This window comes from Penicillium pulvis (genome assembly GCF_028828015.1).
Source record: "Penicillium pulvis strain IBT 33274 chromosome Unknown contig_10_segment0_segment0, whole genome shotgun sequence".
Taxonomy (NCBI): Eukaryota; Fungi; Ascomycota; class Eurotiomycetes; order Eurotiales; family Aspergillaceae; genus Penicillium; species Penicillium pulvis.
This window is the reverse complement of record NW_026643071.1, coordinates 2,113,895-2,130,561: the sequence shown is the minus strand read 5'-3', so window position 1 is coordinate 2,130,561 and position 16,667 is coordinate 2,113,895. Positions and strand designations below refer to the sequence as shown.

Here is a 16,667-nt window from a genome sequence, read left to right as displayed (position 1 = left end):
TGCGCCATGACGCTGTTGGTCCGAGGGAGCAACCCGATCGGGTTTAGCGTTCGGCTGAGAAACCGGGCCGGCAAGAGTACGGGGAAACTCGGGACTTGTGACTAATAAGTGCCGAGTCGGCGAGAGACGCCGAATTTGTGTAGATCGGTAGATCTGGGGTGTGACTGGTGTAGAGGTTGCAGGGGTGCCTACTGAAGGAAATTGGAGCACGCCTGAGCATCAAGGTGTCTGAATTATGGCTTTATGATATCCACTAAGCCCTATCGGGTACGGTTGACAGATTACGTTATCCTCAGTTTATAAGTTATTAGTTATCTTGTGTTGTAAACACAAGAAGCTAGACTGTGGTAGCTTCTATGAATAACTAATAATGTCACGACGTTTAATTACGCATTTTATCGCGGAGCTGGTGCTGCACATGTGATTCTTAACCATCGGACCCAGTGCTTCGGGAGTGTGATCAAGAGCCAGTATATGTCCTGTGTGAATAGTGTTGAGACACCGGATAAGTGAGTTGATACGGTTAGTATCAGGAGTTTTCGTGAGGCCATCATGCACAAGGACATAGTCCGTGAGGTTATCTATAAGTATACTCATGAATACATTCATGAATGCGTTCTTGAGTACGATCGTGAGTTTATTCTGAAGTCTGTTTATAAGGCCGTCTGTTGTGGGTCGTCGTTCGTGGGTCGTCGTTCGTGGGTCGTCGTTCGTGGGTCGTCGTTCGTAATTTCTAAATTGAGTCCTAAATTAAGTCCCAAGTAAAGGTATAGGTAAAGTCGTAGATGCACAGTTACAGGTCAAGCCGTTGGCCGTAAGTCGTTGGTGTAAGTCGAGGTCGCCGGTATAAGTCGTGGTCGTCGTTAAAGTCGTTAAAATTGTTGAAGCGTGGACAAAGTCGGCATGGTTGAAGTCGACATTGTTGAAGTCGGCATGGTTGAAGTCGGTATGGTTGGCGTCGGTGTGGTTAACGTCGGTGTGGTTGACGTTGGTGTGGTTGAAGTCGGCATGGTTGAAGCGTCGAAGTCGATAAAGCGTGGTGAAAGTCGGCATGGTTAAAGTCGGCATGGTTGATGTCGGTGTAGTTAAAGTCGGCATGGTTGGAGTGTGGGACTCGTTGAAGCGTGGTACAAGTCGGCATGGTTGACGTCGGCGTGGTTGAAGTCGGTGTGGTTGACGTTAGTGTGGTTGAAGTCAGCGTGGTTGAAGTTGGCGTGGTTGACGTCGGCGTGGTTAAGCGTGGAAGTCGTTCAAGCGTGGTAAAAGTCGGCATGGTTGAAGTCGTTGAAGCATGGTCGAAGTCGGCGTGGTTGACGTTGATGTGGTTAAAGTCGGCATGGTTGAAGTCATTAAAGCGTGGTTGAATTCGTCAAGTCGACGGTTCGTGCATCAAAAATGTCCTATATAAGGTAAACCTTATATAGAACATTGATGAAGCACGAACAATGGCTTTAAGGAAAGGTATAAATGGGGTAGTTCAAATCAAAAGGGGTCACTTGACCTCAAGCGAAGCCCCTTTGACCAGTTAAAGCTCACATAGCTCGAAGTAACAATCTTCTATTGCCTTAGAGCCAGTGATAAAAAGGTTCTGCTAGTGTTAATGTTGCAGGACCCGATCCTCTCCATCAACAGGATTGACTAATAATTATTCTAATTTCCAGATGGGTGGAAAGATGCGGGAAATTGTGTTGAGATGAGGACTGAAATTCTAGAAGTTTTGCCTATTAGTTTAAGGACATCCACTGCATCGAGACAGTGTCAAGTCCAAAGTCGTATACTTATACCCCAGCTCAGGAAATGCCAAGAGAGAAAGACAATAATGAGGGTTCGGAATGATGGAGTTCCCATCGTCAAATTGTGTTCTATTGTACATTGATGATAAAGAGTGTTCGGTTGGGGAATGTTCAATGTCCCAGTAAAAACAAAAGAAGAAAGCAGTTCGGGGTGGAAGCGAATGTGGATGGATCGCCCAGATTAAGAACGAATAGTATGTGCGAAGGGGATATCAACGAGGTAAGAATGAGATCCGCAAAGTATGAGCAGATGGACCTGGAAAGATATGCGTGGGGCCCATATATGAACAGAATGACGCCTTGGAATGGGTGGATAAATGCACGTAAGGCCGGTGTAGATAAAAAATACAAGCGTTGAGGTGTGGTTGTTGTAATCCAGTGATCGGGATTAGGGAGAATGAGTTGCGCTTTTAAAGAAGGATGGCGGCAATGATGACCAATACCGAAGGGACAATTGTGGACGAAAAGCGGGATCCCGAGTTCATAGCTGCCACAGATGTCGTTGTTGATGCCGCTGCCGCGGTACTAGCGGTTCCAGTTGCGGTAGCAGCAGAGCCTGCAGTTGTAGTGACGGTCGAAGCTGTGGAAGTTCCATTCCCAGAGACAGTTGAGTTATTCAATGTTCCAAAGCCGACCTGGCCATTGTCGAAGTCGAAGACCGAATAGACATTCTTAAGGAAGACGTCGCCAACGAGCCACTGGTCGGATCCAGAGGATTGGTAACCCACAATAGTTGACACGCAGCCGTTTGTACTAGAGGCCCCAATATAATCCTTAGGTGAGATGGAGTATTTGATACCGGAAAATTCGAGCTCAATGGTCGCGGTCGAGTCGCATGGGATAATGTAGCTGTCACCAGATTTCTTGGATGAAGGAATCATAGCGAAGAGGGTTGCCGCATCATCGGGTGGAATGAGGATGTACGTGGTTCCAGTGTCGATGGTGGCGGACTTGCCCGAAAAGCTGCAAGCCACACCGTTCACATAGGCATCATCCAGGGAAATGGACCAGATATCCGAATCGGTGGCAGTGTAGCTAATATTGCCGATGAATTTGGTAGTATCGAGCTGACCGAAGTTCACCTCGCCGGTTTTCGCATCGTCTGCAGCGCGCGAAAGGTGGAATCCAACAATATTGGACGTGAGATAGCCATCCTGGGCGACAGCATCCATGAAAGAGGGGATCGTCCAACCCGCAGTGCCTGATCGGCCCAGACCAAGAATTCCGTCTATAGGATAGCTTGCGAAAGCCGATGACGCCGAAGTGGCTTGTCCAAATGTAAGGGTGACATCCATGTCGGCAATGGACAAGGTATCTTGGCCCAGGTCTCCCTTAATAGTACCACTTCCATACCCGACTGTGATTGTCGAGCTGTTCGAGTAGTAGCTCGTTGAGTTGTCTGTGTCGAAAACATTGTGGCTTGTACAGACTGATGATGTGCAGTCGGAACTGAATACCCAGCTGCTAGGAGATCCAGTGTCTAGGACCAACCACATTTGTTCCTTCTGCGACCCAACTTCCACCATTGCGAAATAGGAGTAGTCATTACCATCCTGATCCAGTGGGGCACTGGTGGGTAGAGTCGGCGTGTTGGCTTCGACAATGGTGTAGCTATTGTCACGTCGAACGGGGAGCTTTTTGATGCCAAGGGTTAATGGCTTGGCGTTTGCATTTTCTTCCTCGGAATCGTCCGGCAGCAGGGTCCAGGGCATGAAACGACGTTGCACTTTCTCCAAGGTCGAGATACTTGATGTTGAGTCAATCTTGATCTCAAATGGATAAAAGGCGTTCACGCCCATTGACAGGCCCGTTACGACGAGACATGATGAGAGACGCATGATCCAGCAAAGGGATCTAGTATCGATTAAAGCGAGTCGTCATTTGTTGAAGCAAAGCGAAAGTAAGAAGTCTTCAATCCGAGCACTTTTCAATTGGTAGTAATCTGGGGTCTCAGGGTTGTGGAGACGTAACCGGCAGGGTTCGTCAGGGTCAGGAGTCGAAAAAAAGCCGAGATGAATTATTTATCGAGAGCGAGCGTATATTCAAAGAAGTCGATTGCAACGAAAGGAAAACAAACAGCAGAACAGAAGCAATTAAAAAGGCATAAAGAATGACGATAAAACACAAGGAGCAAGAGGTTGGAGAAAAGAGCAGTGAGGGGGCAAAGAGAAGGTGGCGGGTCCACAACAACCACTGAACCACTGATGCAAATCCTCCCCTGACAAGTCCTGCTAAACTAAGGGAGTTAAGGGTCCACCTTTATGCTGTTCCAGGTTGTGATCGACCTATCCCCAAGAAGCTAACCAAGCGCTAGTCCAAGTTTCCTGCGTTGACTGGTCAATGAAAAATGGGGTTTCTGGTTTTGTGAGAGACTAGAAAACAAGGAATGAGGTTGAACAGTCGAATTAAACTACGGAGGGTATTCGCTTTTAGTCAATATGGATGGACCAGGATGGTATAAAATCTTCAGATAGGGGTAAAGTGAACTGGTGTTCTTGAGCGCACGGAGCACATGTTGGCTTGGCGGATCGACCTGACTGGTCATCTCATGCAATTGAGTCGGTCTTAACGGTCTAGATCTGATGTCAAGTTCACATGTAGCTCTGCGTCAACGCCAAGTCCTTACCTACGCGGTGCTACATAACGCGGTCATCGCCAGGTGTGGCCATCCTGAATTGAATGACCAGCACTCAATTGCAGAATCTCTCAATTAATTATGCATGTAAATTTTCCCAGCGATCTTCTTGTGAACAGTCTCCTGCACCTAGAATGTGGCTTGAGAAAGAAAAAAAAACAAACCTGAAGTTGTTCGAGCTCTCCATGACCGAGGCTTCTGGGATTCGTCCTACCATAATCGTTCGGCAACTGGCGAGAAGAGGCGGACTTTATCGCCCGTGACTTAGGATCCGGATCGAAGCTCCAAGGTCGAAGTTTTGGCATGTAAAATCTGTCTTCTTGAAAATGACCTCTTGAGTATCCATCGCCCATTTCCCTGTGTCTTTCCTAGCGTGGTAGTACAAACGGCCCGCATACTACGCTGCGTCTAAATAGAACCCTGACTAGGATGTACTAGTATGCAGGGTCCACTTACTAAAAGGCTCACGTCAACAATCGAGAACTAGTCTCCAATGGGCTTAAGGTTGAAACACACTGAAGCCCTAACCCTTATGATCTTCTCGGGGGAGACCGGAGAATTACCCCGGAAAGACGAAAAGGCACTTCAAGGCAATGACTCCATATATGCCTTCACGATGATCAATGGCACAGGGAACAGCCTCCAGCAACAATACTATTCAGTTATTTTGTACACAATGACACATTCGGTGTTCCTTCCATGTATCATTTCCGGGCCGTTGTCTAGATAGTCAACCTGAAAATGTTCAACCCCAGTCCCACGAATCCGACGATCCACAAGCAGTTCTCGTCTCAGGAACCAAGGAGCACTAGAAGCCTTCCTCATAAAGTCAATCCCGAGGAACCTTCCATAGCCGATACCCCGGAATAACGGAGCGGAACAGAATAGAAGAACAACACCGGAGCACAGTAGTCCCCGGAAAACCCACATCTCGGGAACAGTGGATAAAATCAGCCCCGGATAAAGGCCAAAGGTGACGAAACGCAGAGATCTAATCTCGGAAACCTAAAAAAAGTACGTTGTGGTCAGTAGTCAGGGCGGAAAAATGTATCGCGTGTGGATCCTGCGTCACGCAATAGTTCCTTAACCGAGTTCCTCCGCGGTATGGGGTAAAGCTCAACAGAATTGAACGAAAGACCCGACGGCATTGAAATTTCTACCCGGTCTCATGACCTCGGGTTTGTCGGGATTACATTTGTGACTCAATTGTCGGTTGTTGGATTGTCGGAGCGCGAGTGTTTAGTCCGGGTATGTGTAGATCATGGATTTGTCGATCAGGTGGGTAGACCTCGGTAAAACGAAAAATAATTCGGACTTACTACAGTATAGTATCGGAATTACTTAGGGCTAACCTACGAAATTGATGAGTCACTTGTAAACCAATTGATTCAATTTAGTTCAATTTACTTCAATTGATGTTCATGTAATGGATCACAAAAGAAAGATAGATAGATTCTCAGAAACAGTCAAGGAGAGCACTTCCCCAAAGACAATAATATCAATATTACAATCGCAACGCTAGTTCTCAAACAATCCGGATATACATCCCGGAACAAAAAGAAATAGAAAATAAGAATAGAACAAACTTGAGGCGAGCACCAAGAAAATTCGTTTCATCAGCCATTAGACTTCGAGAAGTTAACAACCGGAACTTAGTTCCTGAGAGAAGACTGTTTGGGGCCAAGAACATCATCCAAGAACCCAGACCACAGCTCCTTAACGACACCGGGCTGGCCAGCACCAGAACCGTTAGCCTGACGCTGCATGGCCTCGCCAGTTCTTGAGCGGCCAACAGCCTCGGTGAGGGAGAACGGATCCAAGTCCACGGCGTGGTTATCGACGACCTCGCTCATAGCGCTGGCTGCGACATCAGCGCCGGCACCGGCGACGGTGTAGATCTGGGGCTTCATGGGTGTGGAGGAAGGAGACAGAGATGGCTGGTGGGAAGACAGGTCGGGAAGGACCGGGACACGGGGCGAAGAGAAACGGAGGGGGGCCGCTTCGAGTTCGGCCATGGAGGGCATGTAGACGAAGTCGACGGTGGAGGCATCGCCGATAGCTTTGTTGGCGCGGGAAGTGTTGAACTGGCGGGATGATCTGGAGTATGTTAGTTCATGGATTCTGGGATATGGGAGATAGATTGGATGGGATGTAAGACATACTCAGAGAAAGCGTTGCTGTTAATGCGACGCATGGCAATGCTCAATGCACGGGACTGGAGGACGTCATGGTTGGAGGGGAGACGTTCCTTGTCGGCAGCGCCGGCCAGCTGAGCGGACTGGACGCCGGTGATGTGAAGGCCACGACGAGCGATGGGGGCAGAGTGCTGGTTGGAGATCTGGCGCAGAGCACGCAGGGAAGTAGAACGAGGAGCGGCCATTGTGATGTGAAAGGTTGATAGTATACCAAGCTAGGTTGGGTGGGAAAGTAGGTAGATATAAGGTGTGAGAGATTGGGAAAGGTTGGAAAGCGGAAGTCCAGGAGATAAGGACCAAAGTCAGGTACGTATGACGGAGAAAGAGAGTTTACGGGAAGTTTGGAAGAGGAACAACAGCAGCGCCCTTTATAGAATAACCCTGGACAGCTCACGGGAATCGTTGGGGAGAGCTATGAATCCACTTTCTTGGCGGTCTGGACCCGTTATCGATAGTGGGATCCACGTTCCAATAATTAGTCCTCCCAAGTCTTGACGTTCACTACTTTCAGGGGTGAGAGATAACGTAGTAATTCTTTTAAAAGATAAAACAAGGAAATCTACCTCTTCATACAGCAAAAATGATTCAACTGAGGGGAAAGAAAGTTTCTACGGGGGACACCGAATTCACCACAATTGTTGGTCGGAGATCTACGGCGCTTGACTGATCATTGTACCCGGTACTTAGCGATCGGGTCTGGAGTGTACCCCGTACTCCCCGTCCCCACCAGAATGTGTCCAGCTGACCTGTACACAGTACATCCCAGTACTTCCAAAATGGCATCATCCCCTCGGATGATCATTTCCCCCGGTGAATTGCTTGTCCGTAGATCCATTACTGGGCGTTGTCCCGTCCCCTCTGCATGATGGGGTAATAGTTATCCTATGGGCAATGGCCCGAGAACAGGGGACCCGACGCATGATTCCAATCACTCAAACCTGAGTGGCTTCTTCCCCGCCGGAACTCAACTCTGCACACACGCGTAAGCATTTCGAGAAGTCTGGAAAGTAAATCATGGCTCCACTTAAAATTGGATCTGCCTCGTCTCAGATTGTTGAGGGGATTCATCCCATGATCAGGAGAGCGGTGAGACGTGTGCCACGATCTACGGCGTAGGGGAACGGGGGCGATCTGTGATTGTTAATCTTCTTTCCCCCCAGTCTTACCACGGTCGGAGCCGGTGAATCGAATGCGGATGCTTCGGAATTCATATCAATGATCAGCAGACCCAGTAGAGTGGCGCAATCTTTCCTGCACATTTGTGTGGCTCCGTAGCTGTAAGGGTCGGGCTGTGTCAATCCTGGACTTGGCGGGATTCCTCAGAGATTTGTTTTTAGCCCCCTAGATAACGAAGATTGCGTTGGGCCAATATGAGTCTTTCTAGGTATGTACAGATGTGCTGGGGACAGGCATTGTTTCAAATTAGCCCTTGTACGTGGCAATTCATCCGGCGTAGCCTACAGCATCGGTGAAAGCCTGCACATGTCTTGCCATACGCCTTTAGCTATGGTCCAAGCGTTACGGGAACGGGGCGGTCGGAACCAACAGGTTATGTCCTTGGTCGCAGAGAAAGAAATTTCCTGGTTGATCTACTTAGGCAACCAACAATGATTGTCCTCGAAATCATGACATAGGCCGATGAAGATGATTGGATACCGGTGCAAGGAAATCTGTACAGAGCGAAAACTTGATGCATGTTTAACAATGTGGAAGAAATTGACCGTCGGGTAAGATGACTAAAAATAGAGGCCTCGAGCAATACACTAATTGCTGTTCATTCCAGACGAATCTAGCGGTCACAAGACTCACCACTGGCTCCACCATCCAGATCTCCCCGGATTTTCCCCCACACTGCTAGCTTCAAGCCACACCACCATCCCCATGGGTCAGCCCTACATAATTGCTTCTTCAATGCTCCATACGCAGCACTGCATATGATATGCTAACGTATCTGTATGTGCATATGTTGACCCCTCCAAATTGCGATCCGGGCGACAACCTGACGCATATGGACCAGACTGGTACGCACCAAGAGCATAAGCCGTGAATGTGGAACATGAGACTTAAGCACTCGGGACAATGCAAAGCGCTCAAATTATATGCTTGATTTTTTCAAAGCTATATGTATATAAATCCACATGACCACTGGTGTGCGCGAAAATAGAGAAATAAATCTATCATGTTCTGTTCGCCCTGTGTGGGGCGATATCCGTCTATCCAAGCTCGCAATCAAATAGTAGCATGTCGCTATCCGTGTGGGGAAGGGAGACAGCCTGAGAGACCGGAAGGCTGTCGAGTGTTGTTTGAGTGGATTCGTATAGATCCCGAAAGCTGGACTCACCGCTACTTCCGAGGAGTGGGCCATCTGATTCATCATCGAAGTCTGTCTGCATTATTTGCGGGGGATCGTCATAGTCACATTCGTTTCCAGTATTCAAGTCCCAGGCTTCGTCAAGATCAAGGATATCTTCCTCGCCGAAGACGTCACCCGCAGAGGAAGCCAAAACGGCAGGATCGCCATTGGGCTGGAGTTCGTTTATCGATGAGCGATGAGAAAGAAAGGATCCACATGCCTTTGGACCTTTCAAATGGAGGAGATGGGCTTGACCCATGCGCCACAGGGTTGTTCCGATCCACTGTTTCCGAAGCACGGGTATGTTGGAGACTTCTTTTTGCAGGATTGGGTTTGAGGTGTTGGCCAACATCGAGTTGACCGCTTTGGCGATAATGGGACATGATATGGCCCGTTCGTTCATTGCCTGTCTTCGTTAGTCAGAGTACACAAGCCTCGAACCAATGGGTCGTACTTCACGATATCCTGGATTGAAAATGACTGGAGCCAGCTTATGGAGGGCTTGGAGACTGTTCTCGATGACTTTGATGTCAGAGCATTTAGTACCGGCAGACGACAGCAACTCCTGAAGACCAAAATCCACTAGTGCGAGAAAATTTCGAGATGATTGATCAACGATATCTCCTTTGGGTATAGAATCTCTCTCAGCGAAGCCAGTAAAGCCAGCGGGTAGGTCCAACGTCAAATTTGTGGGCGAGTCGGAACATGATGCGAAGAAGTCTGCTGAGTATCGAGGCTCCGTTTCTGTACCAATCATGACCGACAGCTCCTCGGGATGTTCATCTGGGCGAAACAAGTAGCCACACTCCAAATATATCTCAATGGCGGCCAAAGACACGATCGGTACTTCCGGTGGAGGTTGGGTGTCTGGGGGATTTTGTAGGATGGCAGGTAAGGATCGCCTCTTTGTAAATTTTGGTCCGGTCATCTCTCTGCAAAGCCCAAGTACAAGGAAACGTTCGCCAGGACGGTCGGTATTCATGGTAATACCATGACTTTTGGGTGCTATGCTGAACCCGAGGTCCAGCCAGACCTGTCAAACAGACGTCAGTCAAGCAATACCACCTGGGCAACGAACATGAATGCCCTACCGTTGAACAACTCAACATCTTCTCTAATCTGGATATCAATGAACACGCGATGGGCTCCAGGCCCGGACCGAAACGAACGAAAAAGCGCAGTTCGAGCTCCGGGGCTTCTCTGATCCATGTTGACGCCGGATGTGGCCAATGAGGAGGGGACAGATCTGCTTCACATGCAGAGTTTGTATTATGACCCAAGCTTGCAGTCGCTGTAAACTGCAGCTGTAGTTGCGATTTAGTGGCGTGAAGAAGACATTGACCCAGGTCAACAGTGTGACTCATGGTGCAGGCATTTCATCGAAATATGTCGAGACAAAGCTTGTCACAGTTTATTGATCCTTAAATGCATGCCAGGGTTCTCGAGGTTCATGAAGACTTGAATAATAACTTGGGCATCAGCTGAATTCTTGGGGAAGGTACTCGGGTGATGAAGAGGCAGGGCCTCAAAACTCTACAAATAAGGTAGACCTGAGGCCACAGTTGGAAAGCACATGATTCCCGTCATTAGTGTTTCAATAGTGCTCTCAATGAACTCACAGTCAGAGGCCAGTAACCTCTAAGTGTTGGAAGGTGTTTGTTTGGATAAGTCGGGCGATTATTAAATCATATATTTGCTTTTTGAAGAAACTGTGAGGTCTTCATGTTGCCACCTGTTTCATGTATATCTCTGAGGCATCAAGCCCGGCACAAAGTGGAGTCAAATCAGTTTAAAGACTTCAACACAGAGATTGCCTTTCAAACTCTTTTCCGAAAGACGCTTTACCTATCAATAATAGTAGGAAAATAGTGTCAGTATTCCGAAACGCTCTGCGATCTTTGACTACTTCACCTAAGAGGATTTAAGGTTGATTCTTTGCACTAATTCCAGGTCAATGATGCCTCGAAGAGCACCCCGTCTGTTACATAGAGCGGAGCTGTGGTAAAAATCCGATATATACCTATACTACTAAATAAAAAACGGTCCAACATGGCCTAGCAAGTCTATCACGTCCCCACCCCCAAGGTTCGTTATAATAAAGTATTCAATTACTGAAATCCAAAGCATCTTGAAAGTCTGTTCGACTTGAATTTGAATCCGGATAATTCGCAATCTGAAAGCAGATAGAATGATCTGCTTCGTTTCTGTGCCATTTTGAGCGTACACAGCTAAAGACTCAGTTCTCCCAGTCTACGACCCCAAGGATTTGTGCACATTCGGCTCGAGGGGGAACACTTGGTCCTCCGGGTTGACATCCTTATAGACATGCTCCCAGCGTTCATGTAGCTGCGCCGCAGTGTCCCAGGAATATTCAGTATCCCGCAGCCAGAGTCTCAACAGGTGTCGCCTAGGAAGGTACTTGCAGTTAGCAGGAAATCCTTGGAGACAGAGTCACAATCATAGTCACAAAGAATCACGTACTCATTCCCCGGCTCATCCGTGAATCCATTGCGGGCGTGGAAAATACTATGGTTGTTGATGTACTGTATATCGCCCTTTTTGAAATCTAGGGAGGCGCAGTTGTCTTCGGAAAGAAAATGCAGCGCGTCCAGGGCTTCAGCCTGCGCTTGGCTGACCGGTGGGATCTCAGGGGAGCGAGGTTGGGCTTGGAAACCAGTGAAGTAGCGACGGGCGTACTGCATCATCACGCGTTCTGGTTTTGTTTGGGTTGCGGGCTGGTGGAATAGCAGAGGTCGCTGCGAGTACGGGCGATCAACATTACCGAACCTAGGGAGATTATTAGATGATCTTTTGTCAACGAACGTTGTAATCCAGTAGTTACCCGTCAAACGGCCAGTCTTGGGAAAGAGTATGAATCAGGTCCGGACGCTGCTGGGCCAGAATGTTGTAGATATGCCAGGAACTGGCGATATAGCTTTCCCCGCCCTGGGGGGAAGGGTTCAGGCACAATAAGGAAATGATGTCCCCTCCATCTGTGTGGAAAACCTGCTTGTCGGCTGTGTTCGAAGGTGCTCCAATATTTGCCGCGTCCTTTGTTCGGCTGAGATCTTTGATGTGCGAGACGATCAAGGATTTCCCAGCGCTGAAGCGGGTGTCCTGTTGACGTCCGCGGACGTCCGCGACGTGGGCAGAGACTCCAACATAGATTATCATGTTATCTTCTCGTGAGTATTCGTCTATCCGGAGTCCGCGGATTATAAAGAATCCTCGGCCAAGGTGCAGTTCTCTGGAGAGCTTTCTCAGTTCAGCGTGGAGGTTCGGTAGGGGAAACGTCGTTTGGTCAATGAATCCGAGGGGCTTATCGAGTGCTAAGATTTCGGTAATCAGGTCACTGGCATGTAATTTGGCACGGAGGAGTTACCTTTGAAGCTTTTGAGTGCACTATCAATCTCAGCCAATTGCGCATCATTCAGCTCGTAGATCCAGTCGGTGCGCTTCTGCATCTCTTTGCCATCCCAGACTAAAGGTGACTCCAGCCTTGCGGGAAACCCGGGTGGTAGAGCTGAAGGAAGGTCCTCTGTTTCCCTTCGAAGGCGACCTCGCTCCTCATATTGAGCTCGGTCAGGTCGATACTGAAGTGGTGGTTCGGCAGGACGGGTTCCGAGGGTCGCCATTTCTGTTTTGGGAATGTTCACAATATCAGGCCTAATGAATGAAGATGGACTGAACACCAGTGCCAGCAGCAGGATAGGGGCGTGGAAGCGAAATATATATGTTGGAATGTTCAAGGTGTATTCATATATCATAGAGGAGCACTGACCTGTTTTGCGTTATTATCATACACCCGGGCACCTATTTTTTGCACGCATGATTTGCCTTGTGGCATCCATGGATTTCCCGGCTAGAGGATCACCATCTAGATTGGCTACGTATACATAGATCCACAGGCGATTTTCGGCCAGACCCACTGCTGAAATCCTGCCCCGGAATCACCTTCCAATTTGGATAGAAGAGAGGACCCACCAATATCCCATGCCGGATTATGTTCACCTGCTACTCGGCGCCCCTGCCAAACAAATGACCACAAGCAGAGTAGATTGGCAAAATCTTCTCCGAGTTTGCTGCGAAAGGATAGTTGCGTGTCTCAAGTCTTTATACAATCTACCCGTACAGGTAGACTCAGGCGGAAAGGTACTAAAATGTCCTATACGTACAGATGCAATAAAGTGCGCCTTCTACTGACATGGCTCCACAAAGCCTATGTCGCCATCACCAGTGAATCAAAGTCGTCCCAGCATCTTCTCTAAAGCCAATCTGTACTTTTAAATGTTCTCTAATTCCACCCATACCACTTCCATTTACGTAATAACAGAATGCAGTAATTGTTATGTAGTTTAGGGTCCGATTACGCCTTATTCAGTGCATATGAGGCACCGCCCCACGCATAATACACTGACAACTGTATACAGCATCCATCAGATGTTCCAGTCCCAGCAGTGTCTCAAAATATGTCTCATAACACATATGAGACCGATTACTTCTTGTTATTCTCCAATTGACGCTAGATATCACGCAACTGCACTTTCTCATGGCGCAACAGCATGAAACCCAGAAAGACTGTCAAATGGCAGATCAGTACAAGTGATTTCAGAAGGGTATGACAATTAGGATCTTTAGCTCGTTTGCGCTTTCCCGAATTGTGATATAGAGTTATTTAAATCCAGCTTTGACTTGTCGGCGTATCCAAATGCCATCGAACATCCAATTGATTCAGGGGTGGCCCAACTCATCATCATCTTTTGACATACACAAGCACACTGAGATGTCCAAAGACGATCCGGCGAGAGATGGGGACTTCAACTTTGATTCAAACCCCAATTCCGAGTTCCACGTGGTAGAGGCACACGTACTGCAAGAGAGGCGAATTGGAATATTTGGAAGCATCTCTCTTATTGTCAACAAGATCATCGGAGCCGGGTTTGTGCACAGTCCATTCATCGCCATTTCATATCGAAAAGGACAAACTAATAGGACAGCAGGATATTCTCAACCCCGGCGACCATCTACAGCCTTAGCGGAAGCGTAGGGATGGCATTGACCATCTGGGTCGTTGCAGGCCTCATCTCTATATCGGGTTCCTTGATTATGATGGAATTTGGTAGCGCTATACCTAGATCAGGAGGTATAAAGCTCTACCTGGAACGGTCTTTCTCCCCAAAGCTTCTACAAACCTGTGTCTTCCTATTCTATTGTGTCTTCCTTCGTAAGCGTGTCAGCCTACCAATGCATTGACCAATCGGTTACTAACAACCAACCTATACAGAGGTATCTGCAAGCAACGCCATTACTTGCTCCTCTTATCTTCTCCTCGCTGGAGGAGCAGAATCGACGACTTGGAAGCTTCGGGGAGTAGCCATTGCATCTGTGGGATTTGCAGTAGGTATACACACAGTAGCGCCGAAGATGGGAAGGCTTCTGCAAGATATATTAAGCTTGGTAAAACTCTTCATTCTGCTTTTCATTGTGTGTACCGGCTTTGCAGCTCTGGCAGGTCATCTCAAGGTGCCCGACCCCAAGAACTTGAATGTCAGTACTTCTTTCCGAGGAACGTCAAACAGCTGCTATGGTATCGGTACAGCGCTTCTATCCGGGACTTTTTCATTCCAGGGTTACGACAATGTCAATGCGGTAAGGGGGATACTGTCCCAGGGTCTCCAGAGCAGTTTGTTAACAAACCGTCTTTAGATATTGTCGGAAGTAAAGAACCCGCAACGCACTTTACGTGTTGCGCTTCCATGTGCAATGGCTCTTATAACTGTGTTATACATTCTCGCAAATATTGCTTACGTACGGCACTTCCCTACATCATCCAAACCCTTGATCGAGGGATTAACATGATCATATCGTTTCTAGTTTGCAGCTGTTCCCAAACAAGAGTTCACTAGCTCCAATATAACCATTGCCGCCGTGCTGTTTCGAAACGTATTTGGGAACTCAGCGGCCACAAAAGCACTCCCTTCGCTCGTTGCACTGTCTGCTCTAGGGCATCTCTTGGGGATTGCATTCACAGTTCGTCAGTCTCTCCCGTCCAATCACAATATATATCAGGTGTTTAATACCCAGAACAGCTCGGGTGATCCAGGAGTTGGCAAAAGATGGGATAACCCCATTTCCGAACCTCCTTATGCAAAACCGGCCCTTTACTACGCCGATAGCCGCCCTCATCACACATTTAGGAGTGAGCATTCTTTTCATCTGTGCACCGCCCGCTGGAGATGCGTTCAACTTTGTCATCGGCCTTTCCTCTTACCCCTATGTTGTCCTTGTGACTGGCGTGACAATTGGTCTGGTAAAGCTTCGCCTAAACAAAGATGAGGAGTGGACGGCAGGATTTTCTACACCGTGGATTGTCGTTATTTTTTATCTCCTAGCAAACATCGTGAGTGTTGATCCCTTCTAGTCTATCTTGTAAAATTTCTCAAAAGTTGACGAGAATCAGTTCCTGCTTATTATGCCTTTCATTCCGCCACCCGATGGCGTTGGGAACACTAGCCTACCCTACTGGCTCAGCCCCCTGGTGTCTATTGGCATTCTTTCCTTGGGTATTATGTATTATGGGGTGGTATTCCTGCTGCTTCCGTGGGCTTTTGGCTTCGCGTTAAGGCCAGCTACCATCGAGCTGAGCGATGGTTCATGTGTTACGAGGTATAGAATGAAAAAACCAAACAGCTAAGCGTAAGATCGATGATTCGAGCAACAAAAAAGTTCTCTGTGATCATTTGTTGCGCCTAATTTTCTTTTTCCCCCGTTTTTCTTATATATATATATATATATTTTTCGTGAAGAACCTTGCAAAAATTAGAGCAACTGTACAATTGAGTCGTAGCACTTGGGAAAGTGGTGCCACAAGCCATCTACTCATCCGTCAAAGAGATCTGTTCAGCTTTTGTTCGTCCGAGAAGGGGTTTGAGTCACGACATGCTGTTTTGAATTTGACTGTGGCTTCTAGACTACGGGGCATCTAGTGTGAATGCCAAGTTCTCACGTATCTCCGCGATATCTTCCTCCAGCTTCTGCAAAGTGATTTACCCGAAACGACAGGCTGCGTGGGCTCCGAATCTAGCGATATAGTCTACATATAATATCCTCGCATCACCATGTTGCCATTCCGACTTCTTGGAACATCTCTTATGCGTCGGCTTGGGATCGGCGATCTTGTGTTGCAACGTCAAGGAGTCGAAAGATACTCTGAAGACTCTTAAAACTCTGCGTAGGTCATGCCAGGCTGGCGCTCTGGCACTTTCACATAGATTAAATAGCGACTAAAATTTGGGTGACTTGAGCACCAAAAGGCAGTCACTTCGCAATGCCTGATGCCATTGAAATCGGATCGACCATCATACAACGCTTATCGCTTTGTATGAGTAGCTTTAGTGATTCGCATATTGTATGAATCTGTGGAATAGTCATGTTTTCGAGTCAGGTTTGAGATTCGCGGAGGGTATTGTAGCTGGCTTCATGAATGCCCAAGGTCAGCTGCATGTGGGCGGCGCACGAATAATGAGGGGCACCAACCTGCCAATTGTCAATCTGGATAATAACGGTAAGTTGCGGGACTAGGTACCTCGTGCCGATCTCTTACAGGGCATCTCGGTATTTTGAAAGAAGCTAAATCAAAATAGACTAAATAAGGCACAGGAAAGGATCTATGTGAGTGGAGTAGTGACACT

General features: G+C 47.8%; 7 protein-coding genes across 7 annotated transcripts; 2 read left to right on the top strand and 5 right to left on the bottom strand.

Moving 5' to 3' along the window:
• Positions 1-750: 750 nt before the first annotated feature.
• On the bottom strand, positions 751-1,098 carry N7503_000816 (pentapeptide repeat-containing protein; the record flags this gene model as incomplete). Its single annotated transcript, XM_057060377.1, has 1 exon — positions 751-1,098. One exon carries the CDS (start codon positions 1,096-1,098, stop codon positions 751-753), a length of 348 nt encoding a protein of 115 aa, XP_056927300.1.
• A 41-nt stretch (positions 1,099-1,139) lies between these two features.
• Positions 1,140-1,364, top strand: N7503_000815 (uncharacterized protein; the record flags this gene model as incomplete). The annotated part of the gene is made up of 1 exon (XM_057060376.1): positions 1,140-1,364. The coding sequence occupies one exon, from the start codon at positions 1,140-1,142 to the stop codon at positions 1,362-1,364; it is 225 nt and encodes a 74-aa protein (XP_056927299.1).
• Positions 1,365-2,203: 839 nt separating this feature from the next.
• N7503_000814 (pepsin-like aspartic protease) lies at positions 2,204-3,631 on the bottom strand (the record flags this gene model as incomplete). Its single annotated transcript, XM_057060375.1, has 1 exon — positions 2,204-3,631. The coding sequence occupies one exon, from the start codon at positions 3,629-3,631 to the stop codon at positions 2,204-2,206; it is 1,428 nt and encodes a 475-aa protein (XP_056927298.1).
• A 2,449-nt stretch (positions 3,632-6,080) lies between these two features.
• On the bottom strand, positions 6,081-6,808 carry N7503_000813 (uncharacterized protein; the record flags this gene model as incomplete). The annotated part of the gene is made up of 2 exons (XM_057060374.1): positions 6,081-6,525; positions 6,591-6,808. 2 exons carry the CDS (start codon positions 6,806-6,808, stop codon positions 6,081-6,083), a joined length of 663 nt encoding a protein of 220 aa, XP_056927297.1.
• Positions 6,809-8,836: 2,028 nt separating this feature from the next.
• N7503_000812 (uncharacterized protein) lies at positions 8,837-10,340 on the bottom strand (the record flags this gene model as incomplete). Its single annotated transcript, XM_057060373.1, has 3 exons — positions 8,837-9,382; positions 9,431-10,009; positions 10,068-10,340. The coding sequence occupies 3 exons, from the start codon at positions 10,338-10,340 to the stop codon at positions 8,837-8,839; spliced, it is 1,398 nt and encodes a 465-aa protein (XP_056927296.1).
• Positions 10,341-11,226: 886 nt separating this feature from the next.
• Positions 11,227-12,611, bottom strand: N7503_000811 (TauD/TfdA family dioxygenase; the record flags this gene model as incomplete). The annotated part of the gene is made up of 4 exons (XM_057060372.1): positions 11,227-11,383; positions 11,458-11,763; positions 11,819-12,305; positions 12,359-12,611. The coding sequence occupies 4 exons, from the start codon at positions 12,609-12,611 to the stop codon at positions 11,227-11,229; spliced, it is 1,203 nt and encodes a 400-aa protein (XP_056927295.1).
• A 1,073-nt stretch (positions 12,612-13,684) lies between these two features.
• N7503_000810 (uncharacterized protein) lies at positions 13,685-15,397 on the top strand (the record flags this gene model as incomplete). The annotated part of the gene is made up of 5 exons (XM_057060371.1): positions 13,685-13,914; positions 13,977-14,200; positions 14,261-14,625; positions 14,851-15,010; positions 15,066-15,397. 5 exons carry the CDS (start codon positions 13,685-13,687, stop codon positions 15,395-15,397), a joined length of 1,311 nt encoding a protein of 436 aa, XP_056927294.1.
• Positions 15,398-16,667: the final 1,270 nt, after the last annotated feature.